The sequence below is a fragment of the Lipophrys pholis genome (assembly GCF_963383615.2).
Source record: "Lipophrys pholis genome assembly, chromosome: 22".
NCBI lineage: Eukaryota > Metazoa > Chordata > Actinopteri > Blenniiformes > Blenniidae > Lipophrys > Lipophrys pholis.
In genome coordinates, this window is record NC_137644.1 from 3,602,222 (window position 1) to 3,623,107 (window position 20,886).

The following is a 20,886-nucleotide window of genomic DNA, read 5'->3' on the forward strand; positions in this document are numbered from 1 at the left end:
GCCAGAAAGTTCCCGACTTGTTAATGCGTGACTTCATAAGAGTATGCGATATTAATTCATTGGGCAATATAAGCGGACCTGCACGGCACTGTGATCACTCAGTTTCCCTTTATTATTTCTCAATGCACTTCTTTTCCATCAAGTTGTTTTAAAGGCTGTTTCCACCATGTGAATGTATTTTGTGTTGGAATATTAATTCATCACTGTGAAGCCAGAGTAGACTTGCGTTCCATAAATTCATGTTTCTGCAGTTCTGTCAGACATGACCATTGTTATTAACCTCATTACAGATAAAACCCTCATGGAGCGAAACAGACTCGGAACAAGTCAAGAACAAGGACAAAAACATCCTTCAAACTTTGAACAAACAAACAGACAAATTCTCGTCAAAAGAATTCAAGGTTGTTGCCATGTTTTGTGTGAATTTGAAATTGTTGGTGATTGTTAGAGAAAAAAGAAAAACATTATTATTCTACTCCGTCTCCACTCCGCTCTCGTATTCGAAGTGGACGAGACAATCCGTGCACCAATCAGGATATTGCAAAAATAAAAAGGTCTTTTTACAAAAGTTCTGCGTTGCACTGACGACTCTGGAGGCTTGTATCTTGACAAAACATCCACTTCACTCGGCTCGTAACGTTAACATCAGACTGCGTTCACTCAGTGTATTCTTGAACTAACCAACGTAACACTTACGCATTTTGCGTACTCCAACTACGGATGTCCGTGAGGCACAAACATCAATACATTATGGTCAGTGGACGGCGCCTTCCTTCTCTGCTCCGGTGTTTAAACACCAGAGTACCTGGGTGATTTATCCCGGTAAGAAGTGCATCTGAGGCCCGGGGTTGATATGTGGCAACATGTTTGTTTACATCTACATGCCGTGTTTATAAATTAATACATTGAACTTCTGTAACATTGGGGAAAACTATTACTTGATTAAAAGTGGAACAACTGTTCTCTAAACTATGTATTTTTCCCCTCAGAATTCAGGATAAATTTAAAATAAAAGCACTGTTGTGTCACACTGTTGTTTCACACTTTCGTTTAAAACTGCTGTTTGACACTGTTGTTTAATAGTGTTTAACGTTAGTAAACATCAACGTTTTGCTCTTGAACATCGCTGCCACTTTACACCGACGTCACTTCCGTCTCACGGCTTTCTCTCGACGTTTTTTCAAGATGGCGTCGACGCAGTTAACGGATGAGGAGATTTTCTCTGAGTTGAAACGGCTCGGCTTCACTCCTGGACCGGTAACCGAGAACACACGGCCGGTATATCTGAAAAAACTCAAGAAGCTCCGCGAAGAGCAACAACAGCGAGGCTCCAGAGCCGGTAAGACCCGCAGTAGCGGGGCCTCCTCTGGCGGCGCTGCTGGCGGCGGCACGGCGGCATTTAGGCCCGGGAGTCCTGACGTCACGCACCTGGGCACGGGCAGGAGACCCGGGCAGAAGTCCACCGTCCTCGGCTTCAGCTCTGACGAATCTGACGCTGAAACTCCACTGAGAAGAAAAGACCTGGATCACAGCGTCAGGGCGTACCGGAGTTCCGTGGCTCAACAACAAGCCAAGATAAGCCCCGCTGCTTCGCATAGCGCGCCTGTAAAGAGTCCGGGAGGCGTCGGGACTTCATTAAGCCGCAGTTCTTCTCTGGCTTCGGCCGGACAGAGACGCGTCTCCCTGGGCTGGGGAGTGAGTGCCACGTCCGGTTCTGACGCCGGGGGACGGTATTACGATGAATCCGCCGATGAGGACGATTGCGAGCGAGAACCGGGGAAGAACTCTCGCTCGTTAAACGGCCGAGCGACATCCCGCCTCAAGAGCAGCAAACTAGCGGGGGATTACTCCGACTCGGACGAGGAAAACGTCGGGGGCCTCGGCTCTGAAGAGGGGCCCAGGTCGGAGCGTCGCGGAGCTTCTCTGTACGGAAGAGGTCGAGAGAAGAGCGGCGAGGTGCCGCCGTCAGGAGAACTGAATATGTTGGTAAACCGAGGTGAGAACGAGGAGGAAGAGGAGGGAAAGAAAGACGGGGGCTCGCGGTGCCGTAGGTTCTCTAGAAAATCCATCTACTTGTCCCTGGCCGACAACCACGGAGGCAAGGCCGCTAAAAACAACCATGTCGACGGCCATGAGGACGGAACATCGAGGAGCTCCGGCAGGTTCAGCTCTGGGCTCAGACCACGCTTCTGTAATCATAGCAGCCTGTCTCAAACGTACCGGGCCAACCACTCCAATCACACCCCCAACCACTCACACAGCCAGGGCCCCCAGAAGAGGAAGCTGTCTGCCCCGGAGGACGAACTGCTGCAGCAGTTCAAGAGGGAAGAGATGGCCTCTTCCGGGAGCTTCAGTGCACACTACCTGTCCATGGTCCTGCTGTCTGCTGCCTGTCTCTTCTTCCTGCTGCTGGGTCTGGTCTACCTGAGGATGAGGGGCTCTGCATCCTCAGAGGTGGTGGGCGTCGGTAAGTACCCGACTCAAGGTTTGTCATGGTGGGAGGTCCTGAATCTTAATTTTCCCTTTTGATTTGGTGGGATATGAAAGTTACTGAGCTTTATAACATGTTGCTTCAGGGGCCACATGTGGCGAGCAGTTCTGACCCAGTAACATGACAGTAAAATAACCTTTTTTTTTAACAAAGAGCTGAATAGGGGGACATTTTAAAAGTAAAATAGGTGCATTTTCAACATCTTTAATCGCCCCTCTCCCCAGATACAGTGAAATGTTATTTATTTGCTTTGTGTTTGTGCCTGTTCATCACAGTGTTTCTTCAAGGTTCATCCCACTTTATCCACGGCGACTTCAGCCAAGTCTGTGTGGTGTTAAACAGAGAAATCTAACTAAGTTTTCTTTCAGTGAAAATATATATTTTGTTGTTCACAACTTGCAAAGTGATCTTATTGCCGGACTGGACCCTCTGACAAGCTGGTTCTGGTGCGCGGGCTGTGTGTTTGAAACTCTAGAATATTTCTCTCTATTTCTGAGGACCAGTGCCCGTATTCACAAAGCATCCTAAGGCTAAAAGTAGCTCCTGAACCGCGGTTCCACCGCACAGTACGTGCCAGAGCGGGAGGCTACGGTACAGCAAAACGCACCTAGGCCCAACTCTGTGGCGCGGTCCCACCACAGAAAGTACGGTTAAAATGTAGGCGCGGTTGTGAACGACTCGGGGACGCGTCAAGTGAAGAACACACAAGCGGCCAGCGGCGGAAGGTAAGATGTTCTCTGTATGTTTAACGGCAGCGATTAATGACACGCTACCGGCTCCATCTGGCAAGAATATTGTTTGTAGTCGGCCTCATCAGGGATGAGCTGATTTCTCCCACACGGCGAGGCAACGTGATAACGCCCGAGATGAAGGTGATCACAACATTTCGACACCTGGTTACAGGGAAGATGCAGCAGTGTAGCGGTGATGACTGGGGGTCTGTCCCAACCCTCCGTCAGCAGAGTGATCAGTCTGACTGCTACGGGGCTTTCACAGCCCCACATCACAGGAATTACATGAAGTGGTAAAAATACCCAGCATGGACAGAAAAGATAATAATCAAATCAATATAATAATTTGCACATGAACGAGGTAAGTTCAATCTTTTTTAAGCTGTGTACAAATCAAATTGATTTGCGTCTCATCATCATGACATAAAATAATGTTCATGATTACACATTTTTATTACAGCCCATAGTATTTGATCGATTAATTTTGCTCTCCATTCATTACAAAGAGCACAGGTGTTTTTTTCTGTCTTCCTTTCTCTAACAACTAATCACAGCTTTCAGCAGACTGCATCGTACATAGCAAGGGGTCAACCTCTCCTCCTCACTAAGATAAAAGTTGTCGAATCTTTGCTAAGAGTTGCCCATAGAAACTTCCTGAATCACTTTTAAGCTAAGATTCCTTGCTAGGAACTTTTAGGCTAAGTTAGGAGCTCCCTGAGAGATTCTAAAGACCCCTTTCCACCGCACAAAAAGTGCAGGAATGGACTCGTATGGTCCAGTACAGTTCGGGTTTCCACCGCAAGAATTTTGGATTTTCCCGGAAAATACCGCTGGTCCAAGCCGCGAGTCTGTCCTGGCATCGCGTCCGCGATCTCTGCCTCCATGCGGAAGTTGCAGCCATCACAACCAGCGGCGCGACACAGGCACCGACCGGCTTTGTGACACTGGAGCGCACTCAGGTGTCACAAAGCCGGGGCGGCGTTTGCTCTCCCAGAACCAACACGGAAGTTGCAGCTGCAGCTCTGGCTCCAAAAAATTTAAATAAAATAACTAAACTAGTGCAAAGTGGAGGATGTAAACAACAACAGAGGATTCATAAGGTCCAGATCGGTCGCCCCGGCTGAGATTACTGTTGCAACGTCACATATCTGCGGAGCTCTAAACCCCGCCGACATTTTAACCGTACCCTCTGCGGTGGGAACGCCACCCACATTTCAGTCGAGGTCCGCTTTGCCGAACCGCTCCGTTTCCTTCCTTGAACTTTTTGTGCGGTGGAAACGTGGCAGAAGATGCTTTGTGAATACGGGCACAGGAGGTACACTTGCTCTTTCCCACTATATTTTCCTGATTGTGTCCTTTAACATGAACTTCATTTCACATGCTCACTTTGATTAAACATGTGACCCGCTGGCCAAAACCGGCTTGTCTGAGGGTCCATTCTGGCCTGTGGCTTGGCCAGGAAAATTTCCATCATGTTTAATCTTTCCATAAACTTAGCTGCTCTTTCTAATTCATTCACAATGAGAATAGACTCTTATAGACAAGATCAGGGACCAGTGACGCTTCAATCAAAGCTACCCAAAGTAGCATTAGTATCAAATCCAAACTGTGAATGTGAGTTTAAAACATACCGATTGCTGCAGAAATGTTGTCCTGAGAATCAGCAACGTTACAAATGAAAGTAGAATCTGAATTTGTTTTAGTTCCGCATCAAACAAAATAGAAAGTAAAAATACAAGCTGATGATGGACATTTCACTGTCAATTGAAAGTTCAACTTTCAGGTTTTGAAAAGAGATATTTGATTCAACGTATACACATTTCTAATGTTTACTCCGACATCTTTCCCCCCCAAAAAATGGAAAACATTTCCATTTGTCAGAATAAATGTTGAATGTGTCTCGAGATGAATTAGTCTGTTTCCACTGAGCAGAGTCACTCCGGTGGATAAAATTATGGGCCAAATGACACTTTTACTACTAACATGTTAAGGTGCATCACACCTGAAGGAGAAACAAAGAACACAAGGATTTGTTCAATGATTGATCAAATATTATTAAAAGCCTGGTTTTGTCCTTATATTTTTGTTCATATAAGTCTTTTGTAATGATGGAATCGTCTGCCTCCTATCTTTTACAGTGGTCACTATCGGTAGACATGACAAGATGTTTGGCCAGGGATCGTACCTCGGTTCTCCTACAGCCAAAATCCAACTGAATCACGGAAACCAAACAAAAAAAAAAAAATAAAAAATCGGGAACAAAAAGTAAATACGTACTTATGAGCGAGAATGATTGTTTTCATTTGTTTGTCGTAAAATTACACACAAATGCTCAAAGTTCTTGTTCATATCCCAGGATTGTTATTTATTTGTTGTCCTCGTCCTCATGAAGCTGAAAACTTCCCCCGGTGTGGAGCCACATTTGCTATGTGACTTTCCTCTCTTCCTTGACACGTTGTTTACCGAGTTTTGTCGGTTGGTGCCATGAGTGCTGCTGCTCACTATAACACTGTCCTGGTTTTGAGATGTCTTTGGTTTGCTCTGTGAATAGACTGTGTTTCTAACGCTGTATCTCTTCTCTTGTAGTTAAGAGCCACCCCTTCGGTGAAAACTTTGATGCTTCTTATGTAAGTAGATACTGAACTCTGACTCTAACCCAGGGCTCTACAGCCTATGTCTCTACATTCCCTCTGCAGTGACTCTAGAGCCCCTCTATATACATTTCACTCAGTCATAAATAGGGATTTTGTCTTTTTTATGTCCTGGTGTGAGCGCACAATGTTTCTGTGGTGAGTTCTAGTGTGACCGGTCTTTGGTCGGCAGAAACACATCAGTGTAGCCTGATATTCTATTCTATTGTTAAACGTCATCTTTACCTGCATATTGAAGGCTCATGAACTAACCGCTCGGGTGTAATGAGAGTTGTGTTGGTGGTGTGCTCACTGCTTGTTTGTTTCCAGGATAAAACAGAAAAGGACTTGATCTTGACCCTGCTGCTCAACCTCCACGACCACTTGGCCTTCATCGCTGGTAAGTGCTCCGAATCTGCCCCGGCTCCAGTTTTCATTCAGTGTGCTTCATCGGTGGTGTTTGCCGTGCCAACATTTATCCCAGCATGTTATGTAAGCTGACATACTGAGCCTCGACTCCAGGGAGGCACGCGCGTCCTCAGCTGAGCCGGAGATACCACAATAAGCTCTTGATACGGACAAATTTCCATTTTTCTATTGAAGAGCTCTTCAAAACTAATTCTTACTACTTGTATGGTAGATTTGGCTAATCTTCATAGGGCTGCACATATCAATTATTTTTCAAATGATTAATCTAGGTTTTTTTTTTTTTTTTTTAATTAAGCAATTTAATCTATCGATCATGTCTATTAAAATTTTTTAAATTAAAGCTGCAAAGCAGCCTTGAACGGGTCCTTTCTACCGATCAGTCAACATATGTGTACTGCTCTCTCTATAGCCGCGGTCCACCGCAGTACATGTCGGGGAAGGAGGGTACGGTAGAACAAATGCACCCGGACTGTAATCTGGGTGCGGAGTTGCCCACGTCTCACTCTGTAAGCTCATGGTTGTAATAAAGAATAACAAGATTGGAAGGATCTCATCATGGTTTATTTCCTATAATGAGATTTGAACCTTCCACAATATTGAAGCTGCAGGAACAGCTGGTGGCTAACGCGAGCTGACCGGCTGGGACTCGCGTCTGCCTTCAAAAGGTGAATTCTCCGTCTCTGGATGACGGCACACGGGCCACCTTTCCACTATGTAGATACAGGTACACCTCAGATCACATCAGAAGTTACCACAGTCCTTTCTCCTGTTTTCACAGCGCGGGCGGAGTCAACTGAGTTTTTCCCTGTCGTGTACAAGTAATGACCCCGATAATAATGCGGAGCAAACGTGTATTGGATATCAGCTCAAATAATAAATTAAATGGTATATATTTTTATACGTTTATTAATATTCCAAAATGTGGATCGTTACGATCGTGCTGTTTCGGTTTCACTGGTGCCCCTGTTAACTGGTGAATTCTACCACCAGCTGTTAGTAGCAGCTGATGTTAAAATAAGACAAACAAACCGTACAATACTTTAATGGAAATTCGGTTAAACGAGATTCGTCAGGACAGCTACGGATTTTGGTCGGGGTTTTTGTCGGCCAACGTCACATTTTCTACTCTCCTTAGCTCGCTTGGAACCTCGGCTGTGCAGGTACCACAAAAGTACCTGGTAGTGGGGACTAACATGTAGTGGAAAGACTTTAATAGTGAGTAGAGTCAAGTCAACTAAGGCTCTGGAGGAATTAGTGGAAACGCGCCATAAGTCACTGACGGTCAAAGAGTGAAACTAAAACCAAGAGAAGACACCAAATCTCTGTTACACACATACAAAACTCTGGTACACAGGTAAACATCACAATAATACACAAAATGTCATTAAGAACTTGCTGGATATGCTGATAAAGATAGCTAAAGCTAGCACATAGCAACAACTCTGGTGCTATGCCCGGTGGCTGTAACTGCCTTTTGACTGTGATCACATGTGGAGTCTCATGCAACGTGTGACATTTGAGCCAGATGTGAGCATGTACATCCCACTTCCTGTTTCCAGCAGGTGGCGCTATGGCTGATGGTCGTCATTGTGGCGTATCTGTGATGAGGGCCAGTCTCTGATGCAATATGTGAACTTTGATGCTGATCAGACCACGTTCAGGCTATTTACTTTGCACTTCCTGTTTCATAGCGTGATTGGTATTTGCCACAACTCCAAATGGCAGCACGAGTAAAAGTAATTGTATGGTTGTGATGACGGCCGGACGTGAAGTTTGACGTTGATCAACCGACATTAAAAAAAAACACACAAATATTTTCAGCTGAAATACATGACTCTGAAAAATAGTGATGAGGCTTTTTCAAGATCCACTATAAAGAGTCACTTGAAGAAAAATGGGCTGCATGGTGGCGTCACCAGAAAAAAGGCACTGCTACACAAATACCACAAAGCATCCTGCTTACAATTTGCAAAGCACAAAGACAAGCCTCAGAACTTCTGGAACAAAGGCATTCGAAGTGGTGAGACCAAAAATTTCACTTTTTAGCCACAACCACAGACGTTTCATTGGCAGAGCAGTCACAGAGCCTACGATGAAAGGTACACCATTCCTACTGTCAAAAACTGATGTGGATTGCTGCAGTGTTGGGGATGTGTCGGCAACAGAGGAACAGGAAACGTGGTCAAAATTGATAGCAAGATTAATGCCGCACGTTATCAGAAAATTCAGGCGGAAAACTTTCTTCAGCCCTGAAGCTCGCATGGGACGTACTTGGATGTTCCAACATAACAATGTTGGGAAGCAGGTGGCTTCAGACGAGCTCGGAGCACGTTTCTCTGAGAACAAATAAGTTGCGCCCTGCGTCTCCTTTTCCAAGCCTGCGGCGCATGTTGAAACCAATAGCAGGGATAGATCTTAATGTTTTTTGCCACTTGTCGAGCGGACTAGTGAGCCATGGGTTTCACTAGTCCTGCAGACTTTGCACTAGTCCTGCAACCAGTGAAATACATTTTGTTAAAAGTAAAAAAAACTGTTTCGTGTTATATTAAAATCATGATCATAGAAATAACAATTGTTTTTTTTTTTTAATGCTTAAATGCTGCAACCTGTGTTGCAGGTACATCATCTTAGAGTTTTCTTCCCTTTTGGTGGCAAAAAACTAGAAAAATGGCTCAGAATTGAGTCACCCCCCCCCATCACCTGCCTTCTGCTGTGTGGTTAAATTAAATTTTGCACTTTTGTTTAGGCAATGGCTTATGCACATAGTTCTCCAGTTGTTATAATTTGTATAATGACCTGATTCAAAATACTGCAAGATGCTGTGTAAATGTACTGTATACAACAGACTGCTGCTTGATTTATTAGCTCATATTCATGCATCATTGTAGATTACATTAAAACATGGTGGTGGATCACTTGCTTTGTCTAAAAAGACTCCTACTAGTGACTTCATCCTGTATTGCATGCATTTTGGTATCGTATAGTATCTACAGGACTGAGTCCAGACTCGTCATAGTTCAAGCTTAGCACTATGCATGCATGCGCTGATTTAGTACATGTATGTCTCTGTTCTGTGTATTACCAGTCATGAGACATATGTTTAAATTAAATTACATTAAAATTGAATTGAAATGAAACTGTCATAAATAAACTGGAAGAAGACAAATATTCATTTGAGTGAGTGACTTGAGTATTTTCTTGTGCTGCACCTGCCATGTTGAAATGAAACTTTAATACTGATCCCAATCACGCAGACATTAACCCATGTCTGGTATGGCAGCCCTGCATAGCAAGTAATGTGGGTGTTGTAGAGCTCTCAGCTATAGGGTGAACCCAGCAGGGTCTGGCGTGCCTGGAATGTTTGAATGAGAGAGTTGCCATACCAGTGCCAGCTAATCTCATGTCCACAAAACCCATGCACTGTGCGTGGCACACCGGTACGGACACCGGTGCACAGCCACAAACGTGCTTGCACATGCATGCGCACATGCCTGCGTTGTACTACGGTATAAACTCGTTTATACTCTCTTTACCCACCCTGCCATTACAAACGGGCACTGAGCTGAAAGTGAAAACACACTGCCGACAGTCGCGTCCTGTGTTGCGTAGAAACCAACACTGCCATGCCCTCACCGCATAGCCGTCCTCTTGGACGAGTCAAGGTCCGCCTTCATCCCGGTAGTACCCACAACCGGAAGCCATTTTAGACAGACGCCACATCCAAGGTCTGCCTCTCCGTAAACACGCCCCCTTGTTTGCACCCACTCACGCTGGCTTCTGTTTATCGTTTGTGTTGTTTATTTAATTAGATCTTTGTGTTAGATCAATGTTTGCTTGTTAGATGTGTGGATTTGCAGATGAATCCATGAATGAATGCATTCCTGGTGATTATTGTGTATTTATTGTGACATTTGCTGGTTGTAACAGTCAGTGCTCGGATCTCACATCTTCTCACACTTTTACTTAAGTGTGAGCTTATGTTATGTAAAGAAATGTTAACAAACTTGAGTAAATGTTTTCCACTGAGACCAATAGTTTGGTCATTTGTTCTGATGCCAGGGTGGTGCCCCATTATCAAGTCATACATAAAAAATGTATTTGAATCAATAAAATATTTGTAATGATTTTCAGCCTTAAGTAGTTAATCTATTACCTGTAATTATTGATCCATTATTTGCAGTAGTTTACTGCTAATAACCAGTCGTAAATAACGGCACAAAGTTAACTCAAACTATCATTGGCTACAGCAGAGTTCAGTGAAGGTTCTGGAGTGGCCATCAGTCTTCTGACCTCAATATGATTGAGATCTCAAACATGCTGTTAATCCAAGACAGCCCAAGAAATTACAGGAACTGGAGGCTTTTTGCCAATAAGAACAATCAGCTTTAAGATCTGCGAATATTAAAGGTTTCGTCAACAAAATCCACAAAACACTTTAAGCTGTTTGAGCCGATGTTAAAGAAACCAATACTAGATTAGGAACTAGATTACGTAAACTTTTGATCGGGGTAGTTTCTGGTGTCATTCTGATTAAAAAAGAGTAAACTAGGTTATTTGATGATAAATGGTTTCATCCAAAGACTAATCATGAATGAAAGGTTTTTGTGATCCATCATATTCTCTAAAAAATTGCCAAGAAATCCTAAATTCTGCCAGGGTCTGTAAACTGTCGCCTCCACTTCTGCATTTTGCTGTATTTCAGATCATTGCCTCTGATAAAAAGATTCCCCTAATCACAAACCACCTTGGTGCTCTGGGCTCGACTGTTAGAACCAGCCTCAGAAACCTCGGGGTTAGGTTTGATCAGGCCATGTCTTTGGAGGACCACTCCCGACAGCTGACCAAAAACTACTTTATACCACCTGAGAAATATCTCTAAAGTAGGAGGATGCTGTCAAAACCAGACCGTGAACTTTCATTTAGTCTCGCCTTGACTACTGCAATTCCATTTTCACTTTGTTCAGTAAGACCGTCCTCGGCAGACTTCAGGTCGTACAAAACCCAGCTGCAAGACTTTTGACAGGTTCGCCCAAAACAGCCCACATCACCCCCATTTTATCTAATCTTCATGTGCTGTCGAATTGACTTTAAAATATTAACTCTTACTTTCTGGGCGTTGCATGGTCAGGCCCCTCGGTACATTGCCGACATGCTGTGGCCCGACACCTCAGGAGGCAACCTCCGATCTTCAGGCCAGAGTCTCCTGAAGGTCCCAAAGACCTGCTTTAAAGCCCGGGAAGGACTTGTCCTTTCAGACTGTAGCCCCCAGGCTATGGAACGACTTGCCCCTCTTTCTCTGCACGCTCGATTCAGAGACGTTTTTATTTAAGAAAGCTTTTGGCTAAATACTTTTCTCACTTTTACTGTATTTTCTGAAATTTGTATGTTCTGTTTTATTTCTCCCATTTTATGTGCAGCACTTTGTGATTTCTTTTTTATCGGAGAAAAGCGCTTTATGAATAAACTTCACTCACTTACCGAATTCTACTTCTTCTAGCAGTAGATTCTGATCCTCAGCTCCACATCAGCATTCTGTGAACTGCCCCAACAATTCTGATGTCTCAGTTTATCTGAATATTCAGTGACCAACAAAGTGAACATCTCCTACAATTTACTTCATCATCATTTGCATATGTGGAGACAATCCTTCCATTCAGATATTGAGTAGAAAGAGAAAAGGACCGGGCTGGTTTTCATCCTCCTGATCTTTCTGCACAGACTTTAAATGTGCGGGCGCACATCAGCAGGTGAATGCAGTGTGCACTAACAGGAATCTGTTGTCTTGACAGGTCAGCATGACTGTGGAGACAAGCAGCATCCAAACAGGAGTCTGTCCATCGAGGAGACGTCTTCTTATTTACGGGTTTGTATTCTGCAGGCTTTATCTGTCAGATAGCGGGGACAGGAATTGTTTCAGTACTTTGGACAACTTGCACAAGTCTTTTTTCAAGCTGTATTTTTCCAAACAGTGTTGATTGAGCTGATGTTGTAAATGTCCTGTGAACAATAAAGTACTGTAACGCTGTACTGTAACTGGGGAATCAAACAGCTTTTATATAACTCCTTAATATGGAGATTAACTTGAACAAGTAATGGCATCTTTCCCTGGTCCAAAATGACTCAACGAGTCCTATCATGGTGTCTTAGTTTACTTCAAACTCTCCTCTGCTGCACATCCCAATAAGTCCAATTATATTTCCTGTTTGGAAAATGTGGTATGAATACAGTTTGATTGTTTTTGTGTGAGTAGGAGATCTGATGACGTTTTGTTTTCAGGCTCAGAACGAGAAGTTTGAAAATCTCACTTTGACTTCACTGGAGTGGATCATCCGGACGGGCCAGGACGTTGGTATCAGGTAACTCCTGGCTGACTCCATCTTTAGGCTCCTCGAGAGTTTTTTGCCAGTAGGACCTAATAATGTGTGTTTGTCCGTCTGTCTGTGTTTCTGTCTGTCTGTCATGCGCTCAGGCTCTATGGACAGCAGGCTGAACATCCAGTCACTGATGTGTCTGAGATTTCTCGTCTGGAGTCCACACACCCCAAGATGTCCTTCCCATGTCGTTTCCGCCGCGCCTTCCTGACTGTCATCAGCAGAGTGGTCCTGATCGCAGCCAGTAAGTGAAGCTCTGAAGTAGGGTTGTTCGGTATACCGGTACTGTATTGGTATCGCGGTACTGACGCCTTTTAAAACGATACTATACTCTATACAGCCAAGATGGTGAAGAAATGGTTCTAGCGCAATATTAATTTTATAAAGTGGCCAAGTCAAAGTCCTGATTTAAACCCCATGGAGAACCAATAGAGCTCAGGATACAGGTGACAGCAGAGAAAACCTCCAACCTCAAGGATCTCAAAGGAGGAATGGTCAAAATTCCTGCAGACAGAAACTTGTGAGCAATTACAAATTTGCTTAAGGATGTGATGAAAAAAAGGGTTTTGCCATTTATTGAGACAGTTTCTGAATAGTTATGGACAGTGTGATTTGTTTTGTTTTCACCCGGTTAAAGCTGTAGAAATTTCTTGTGACATGTATGATTAATTTTTTTTAGCTCAAGTATATAAAATCCCTCGCACGGCTCGGTCCAGATCTGATGTGTTTCTGCTGTGAGAGCTGTAAGTTGTGAGTCCTCCACAGGATCAGGAGCTTTGTAAGTCAGTGGGGGCGACCCATATGTGGCTCTGGGCAAATGGAGAACTTGGAGACATGCGGGGTGGCCTCAGCCAGCACTCCACAAGCAGAACACTTTGTTGTTCTTAGTCATTTGATGGAGATTTTTGTGCTTCTCACTTTCTCACTGCCAGAGCTATCAGCCCATTCAAATCTAGTTCACACTTATCTTTCAGTTCAATGTGAAGCTGTTTTAACAAAGTGATGTAAAGATAGTGACCTGAATGCAGAGCTGAACAACAGGCAGGAGTCGTTTGTTTGAATCTCAGGTGAAACGATCGGCTGTCTGCCTTGCTGCGTTGGCCGCTATTTGCTGGCCCACTGACTGACTGTTGACCTGCTGTCCAGTTTCTAAAAGTGTGTGTGTCTCTCTCCTCTGTGCAGTGGTGGGCTCTGTGTGGGGCGTGGTTCGCTACATGAAGTATCGCTGGAGAAGAGAAGAGGAGGAGACCAGGAACATGTACGACATGGTGGAGAGGATCATCGGTGAGCTTTCCTCTGCAGGATGCTGTGGTGTTACGAGCTGCCGACTCATTGCAAACTGCCATTCTTCAGATGTTTTGAGGACTCACAGTGACGCTTGCCAGGACAACGTGGACCTGCTGCCCTACCTGCCTATCCCTCATGTCCGAGACTCGCTGGTTCCTCCGCAGGACCGGTGAGTGGCTCTCGGGTTCACTTCCAGGATTCACTGCATGTAGTCAGTGTGGAAACAAAGGTTATTGGAATACTGTGTGAAAAGCTCTGTGTGATGGAGTTCATTATGGTTGGAATAACACCATCAGCTTTGAGTTATGAGGGCTGTCAAATATGTTCTTGTTGCTGAAAAAGTCACCAGTGCTGCAATTTTCTTGTCTCTGCTATCCAAAAATCTTTTAGATGATATTTAAGGTCCTGCACATTTGGTGGACAGTGGGAATATTTATATCTCAACCAATGAATTTAGAGTTTTACATTCAAAATTGGTTGAAGAGGTTGTGTATTCACATCAGCTAATTGAGTCTAATGTCAAGTCCTGTCACACATGTCCCTGGAAGTACAGCTGAGCAGTTCTGATCTTTTACAGGAGGAAGATGAAGAAGATTTGGGATCGGGCGGTCAGCTTCCTCTCAGCCAACGAGTCCAGGGTTCGAACAGAGTCCCAGAGGATCGGTGGAGCGGACTTCATGGTCTGGAGGTGGATCCAGCCGTCTCTCACTTCTGAGAAGACCTCGCTGATGCCCTCCAAAGTCTGGCAGGGAAAAGGTGACTCAAAGAAACCCTGAAACTGAAATGATGATGATGCTCAGAGGTCACACCCTCTGAATGTTGTAGAAATGACTATCATGCAGTAGGGCTGGGCGATATGGCCTCAAATCAATATCACGATATATTGAGCAGTTCGCCTCGATAACGATTAATGGACGATAACTACTCCACTGTGCAATAAAATGTTTGGCCACTAGATGTGGCAGTTATATTGATAGTATACTCCCCTGTACCTATTTATGGCCCTTTAAAGGATTGTAAAACTACACTCTGAAAATAAATGAAAAAAATACAAATTAAGTACTTTTAGTTAAGATTTATTGAAGATCTGATAAGCACAGATTGCTTGAAATGAGAATGACTGAGTACATTTAAAAGTATAAAATAACTTGGATTTCCAGCAAACACAAAGTATTAAAAATACAATCTCTTATGGACCAATTCTAAATATGGATATTACAAAGCGCTTACTGGAAAATGGCCACAGTCAAGTTGTGAAGTAATCAGGTTCTCTATAACGAGTGAAAGAAGTTGCATACCATGTAAACATCAGGGCATGTAGTACACATGCTAGGCCTTTGGGGGCGCTGTGGCACACCAAGCCCACCAAAAATGCAGACGAAGACAGACCACATAGAAATTTAGAAGTAGGGTCCTGCTCATAAACCATTATATAGCTCTGGTTCTACAGGTCTATGGCGCCGCTCCTCCTGCAGCTCCCGTCGTCAGCAGCTTCTGCAGCTCCAGAGCTTGTAGTCCCTGATTGTTGTGGTTTTTAGGTGACATTGGGGGGGGGGGGGGATGATTACTTTATCTTTTTTCAACAGATCATCGTCTTTGCCGTCCACACCCAGGGGTGTTGGACTCCACGAGCCGGGGTTTTAGAATTTCCCCACTCTTGGACCCGTGTTCATGACTTGCTCGTGTGGACGGCCCCTTTAAACACCGAATATACCGAAATGGGCTAAATGACGTCGGTAATTTTCCATAAATTTGGGTATCGGCAAATTTTCGATTTATCGCCCAGGTCTATCATGCAGTGACTGAGATGTTTCAGAATGTGACTGCTGAGCTTTCCAGCTGTTTTCAGATGCTGCAGTGCTTTAAGGTGCTGGTTACGTTCGTTACTAATCTGTTTTTCTTCTTTGATCTGAAGACCTTAATGCTTCCAAAACAACTCTCCAAATGGGTCTTCAACAAATACAATGTTTGACACGACCGGCGGGACATTTGTGTTGAAGTATCACCAAACTATAAATTTGGTTGGTCATGGAAAGAAACGCTACTGCACACGCGTGCAGTTGATATCACATGAAACTACACAAACTCCTCTTTCCAGAAACACCGAGCACCGCTCGTCTGCAGCTCGTAAGCTGATCCCAGCCGGCAGGAAACTCACACAGAAACTCTACAAACGGCTTTTAAAATAATTCCACCAAATCTGCAGTGCAAAGCAACGACAGTCAAGTCAAAGATTGAATTAGAACGTCAAGTTATCAGACTAACTTTCGAGCTTCAAGTGCCGTTTCCACACACACAATCCTTTGTCTCCACTCACTGGACGTTTGGAGGAAGTACAGTTAAAAACAAAAGGCCTTTGTAGGACGCTTTCACATTTCCCCGTGTGATTTGGACCAGAGTTCTACTCAGGGGGTGTCGGGGAAAGACGGTTTCTCCTGAAGATTGTGAGGCATCGTGAACACAAGATGGTGGTTGGTACGCTCCATCTTGCACGATCTCAATTTGCAACTGGAAAAAGGATTAACGACCATTTTCACAACATTTAGGACTGTTCTCATGGCTTGAAGACTTTCGTTGAGAAAGTCTGGATTTTTTGGGGCTAAATCGGTGAAATGTTGATATTAGTGCTTGAGCTGCTGTGGCGCCATCTTTGATATCCCAGAAACCCTTGTGCCCGGTTTCCCAAGATGACATCGGTCAGTAAAACATCAACATACTGACTTTGGCGTGATGGATTCAGGCTGCTGCGGGCTGACAATTAGTGGAACTGAGTGGTGATGGTCTTGTTTTCAGTGTGTTGGTTTGTTCTCTGTACAGAAGCGAGACCTTTTATGGGAAGTAGATTTTAGATGTTTGTTTTTTTCTGGCAGAGTAACTTTTAACTGCTTGACCGTAATAACCTTAAATGTGGTGCTGTGAGTGTAAAACATGGTGATGATGACTCACTGTGGAATTATGACTCTGTCGTTAAAAGGCGTGTCCAATGGCGACCCTCTGAACTTTGACCTGTCGGGTCTGACAGACTGCAGTGAGCTGCAGACCCACGCTGGTGCCCTGCTGAGGAATCTGACTGAACTCAAAGCAGTGAGCCTGACGGGGGCGCTGTACGCAATGCTCTGCTCGATTTGTAAAATCTGTTAGCTTAAGCTATTTCTAATGACCTTCATAAAGATGGCAGCGCTCCTGGTATAAAATCTATACGTCGAGATAATTCCAGAGGACAGTAAAATGATCGCTCTCCTCCCTCTGGCACAGCTGGAGTTGAGAATAACTTTAGTGGTGTTTCCTTTTATAGTTGATAACGTTGTTATCATGGTCAAAATCAGAATTTAGTTTAGGCGGGAAGACATTTCCTTTTTTTGTTTTTCGGTTGTTTTAACTCAATTTCCTCGGGTGTTGTAATATTAAGTAACAGCACCATTGATTCTTCGATGTCTCACCTTGACATAAATCCCAGGATGCAATGTGGAGGTTTTGGGGTTTTATCTATTTAGACAGGAAACCTTCAGACGTACTCAAAGCAGGTTTGTTCTGCTCCTCTTCAGCTTTCCCTTTGGACCGAAGGAACTCGCCGCCCAACAGCCTGACGCCATGTCTGAAGATCAGGAACATGTTTGACCCGGTCATGTGAGTTTCTGCCTCCTGTGTGTGTGTGTGTGTGTGTGTGTCTGTGTGTCTGTGTGTCTGTGTGTGTGTGTCTGTGTGTGTGTGTCTGTGTGTGTGTGTGTCTGTGTGTCTGTGTGTGGGTGTGGGTGTGTGGGTGTGTGTCTGTGTCTGTGTGTGTCTGTGTGTCTGTGTGTGGGTGTGGGTGTGTGGGTGTGTGTCTGTGTCTGTGTCTGTGTGTGAGCTAGAAGCAGCCTCAGGCCTCTGACTCTTGTCTGTCTTCAGGGAGGTTGGGGACAACTGGGACCTCGCTATTCACGAGGCCATCCTGGAGAAGTGCAGCGACAATGCCGGCATCGTTCACATCGCCGTGGACAAGAACTCGAGAGAGGTGCGCCGAGCCGCCGGAGTGCAGAGCAGCAGTGTGATTCCTGGAGGCTCGTGTGTCATGTGTGCTTTGTGTCTCAGGGCTGCGTGTACGTGAAGTGTTTGTCAGCAGAGCACTCAGGGAAAGCGTTCAAGGCGCTTCACGGCTCCTGGTTTGATGGTGAGTTTCCCTCCCTCCCTCTTCTGGCCAGCAGCTTCTCATCAGACCCCTGGTAGAGGAGCCGTCTCTCACCTGTTCCCAAGAAACAAGACTCACGCCCACACAGTGTGACACCCAACACTGGAGCTTATAATCACATACTGCAGTTGTATTAGTGCAGTATTTTTGAATAAATGTTGAATATTGTTTGTAATCGTGTGATTACTTCCAGAAAATCATTTTCTGATTTAGTTTATAATTACAAACCTAATGGTTTCTCATTGCTTAAGATGAGGCTGAGTAGATGAACAAAGCAGATTTACTGTGTGGGTCTTCATGACGCTCTGATCGTGGCTCCACAGGTAAACTGGTGACGGTGAAGTACCTCCACCTGGACAGGTATCACCAGCGCTTCCCTCAGGCACAAGGTTGCAGTAGCCCCCTGAAGGCCTCCAGCCTCCACCTGGACTCCACCAACAGCAGCATCCAGCCTCAGCAGCTCAGCTCCAGCAGCTCTTCAGGTTTCTCGTGAGGTGACTGCTGCTCCTCCAACCACAGCCGAGGATTATTCTCATCATTTTCACCCTTTCCTCTAAGAAGATCCTCGTTCTTTTCATACGCCGACACTGTAAGAAGGAAGACTGTGTCCCGGTCTGAGGTCTTTATAGTAACTTGAAACACCTTTTCTTTCTCTGCTCACTCTCCACAGTTGAGCCTCAGAGCTGCTTCATCCCTGGATTATTTTAGTTTCCACGTGCAGCGAAGATTCCACACCTTCAGTCACCTGCAGCCAGCGTTCTTCTTCAGAGAGTCCAAGACAAACGTCTCCCTCAATGTGGCGCCCATCTCCTGACATGTGGTCCACACACACACACACACACACACACACACACACACACACACACACACACACACACACACACACACACACACACACACACACACACACACACACACACACACACACACACACACACGGTTATGGTGGAGCTACTTTTTAAACCAATCAGTCTCTCTCTCTCTCTCTCCGTCTGTCTCTCTGCTCTATCGCTCTCTCTATATCAGCAGTGGTTTTTCCAGGTATTTTCTTTGAATGCAGTAAACAGAAAGAAGACAGTGTTCAGGGTTTGCAGTGTGTATTTTAAAGACGTCCACAGCCCCGATGACCCGCCTGTGCCTTAAATTTGAGCTTTTCTGCATTCCAGGAGAAGGTTCTGGATTGAGGACTTGATAGAATTGTGACCGAGGCTTCACTGTAGTTCTGTTGGATACTCTTCATATTTGGTATTTCGTAGCAGTTTCCTTTGGTGTCGAACCAAAAACTTCTATTTATTATTTTTGAAAGAACCGAGGCCATGTTTCTCGTTTTGTCACTACCTTTACACATGCGTCCAGACTGGCTTTTCTCCTCAGAGGATGGCGTGTGCGTCAAGCAGCTGCAGGATTTGCAGGTCGTTCGCTCTTATTTTTGTGCGCGTGGAACAGAATGTCTCTGCTCTCTCTGGCTGTCAGGGGGCTGAATTGAAATGTTGGCTGTGACGGCACACCTCCAGGCTCACGCTTCACATTTGAAATACATTTCCCCCTCTGATGTATTTCATATAAACGCTGTACATTGATATAACTGTAATATGTACCATTATATACAGCTTTATTTCCATTGCATTGTATGAATGGGGAGGGGAGGGCAATATGACAGACATTCTGATGTAATGTGTCACTTGTACAAACTGCTCAAATTAAAGGTTTATTAGGAGTTTTTATTATCGCTTCTTGTGTTTAACTTACCAACTTTTACAGAGCGCCTACTTCAGTCTGTGTTAACTGAACATTTTGATACTCAGAAGTTGGAGAATAATTCAACCTGTTAATTCAGGATAAATATTCGTTTGTTCGGGGTTCTTTGGAAAAAAAAAAAAGAGGTGGAAAACCGACTAGAATCTCATTTGAACATTGTGCGATCCTCCTTTTAGAATAAATATTACAAAAAAAACACGTCTCTATTTTTCATCATTCTCTTTCCACTGTTATTTTTAAAAACACACACAAGTTATTAAATCTCACATTCAGTTTGGGTATAATCCCAAATCACCCAGAATTCAGATAATCTGCCGGATTAGATGGATTCCCTGTCGAAGTATAATTAGCTCCTGTACTATAAGTACACACTGAAGCATTTGTTTTACTCTCTTCCACCAACCTTCGATGAGGCATTAATAACGGTCATATTAAAAAGGATAAGGTGGCGCCAGCCTCCTAAATATTGGCCTGTGAGTTTAATCAGTCGACTGAAATATTAACCAAAGTTCTAGCAACTCGCTTGGAGAATGTTTTCCCAGGTGTTATTCACATAGATCAAGTTGTGTTTATGAAGAATAGATCAATGGATTACATGAGCAGCCTGCTACGCCTCGTAAGTTCGAACAGAGAGGAAAAGCGAGCTCGCTTCAGGAACCACCTTAAATTCAACCTCCGGTGCAGAGAGGACGATGTAACACCGAAAAGCTTCAACATCTGGAACAACATCCGAACAAGAAACGCAGAAAACATAATCAAAAAAGCCCCGAGAGAGAATAAGGACGACGGCAAACAAACAGGAGGAAAGAATCGATAGTTTAATAATGGAGGATGTGAACAAACTCGAGGAACATTTCCAACTGGAACAGAAAAGCCTCTGAAACACACTTTTGAAGAAGAATTTGCCAAAACAAAAAATCACCACAACCAAACATGAAACAAACTTATCGACAGGAAAAAAAAACCAGAACAAACAAATACAGAGGAAAACCAATGAGAAGTGGGTACGGAACCTCTCAAA

General features: G+C 44.4%; 1 protein-coding gene across 2 annotated transcripts; it reads left to right on the plus strand.

The window, feature by feature from the left end:
* Positions 1-1,166: 1,166 nt before the first annotated feature.
* Positions 1,167-20,053, plus strand: lemd3 (LEM domain containing 3). Of its 2 annotated transcripts, none has more exons than XM_080492293.1 (14): positions 1,167-2,467; positions 5,809-5,849; positions 6,183-6,252; positions 12,071-12,144; positions 12,558-12,637; positions 12,751-12,896; positions 13,835-13,936; positions 14,006-14,108; positions 14,517-14,695; positions 17,485-17,566; positions 17,828-17,933; positions 18,011-18,089; positions 18,431-18,601; positions 18,778-20,053. In XM_080492293.1, exons 1-13 carry the CDS (start codon positions 1,186-1,188, stop codon positions 18,598-18,600), a joined length of 2,514 nt encoding a protein of 837 aa, XP_080348419.1. In that variant the 5' UTR covers positions 1,167-1,185; the 3' UTR covers position 18,601; positions 18,778-20,053. The 2 variants fall into 2 exon arrangements, with proteins under 2 accessions (XP_080348419.1, XP_080348420.1); XM_080492294.1 differs by having other exon boundaries at positions 1,170-2,467; positions 18,789-18,856.
* Positions 20,054-20,886: the final 833 nt, after the last annotated feature.

What these genes read in the sequence shown, in the direction of transcription:
- lemd3 (XM_080492293.1), top strand. Translation starts at nt 1,186, where the DNA reads ATGGCGTCGACGCAGTTAACGGATGAGGAGATTTTCTCTGAGTTGAAA. An exon ending in CTCAGAGGTGGTGGGCGTCG is followed by an intron (nt 2,468 to 5,808) that starts GTAAGTACCCGA and finishes CTTCTCTTGTAG; the next exon opens with TTAAGAGCCACCCCTTCGGT. An exon ending in CATGGTGGAGAGGATCATCG is followed by an intron (nt 13,937 to 14,005) that starts GTGAGCTTTCCT and finishes GCCATTCTTCAG; the next exon opens with ATGTTTTGAGGACTCACAGT.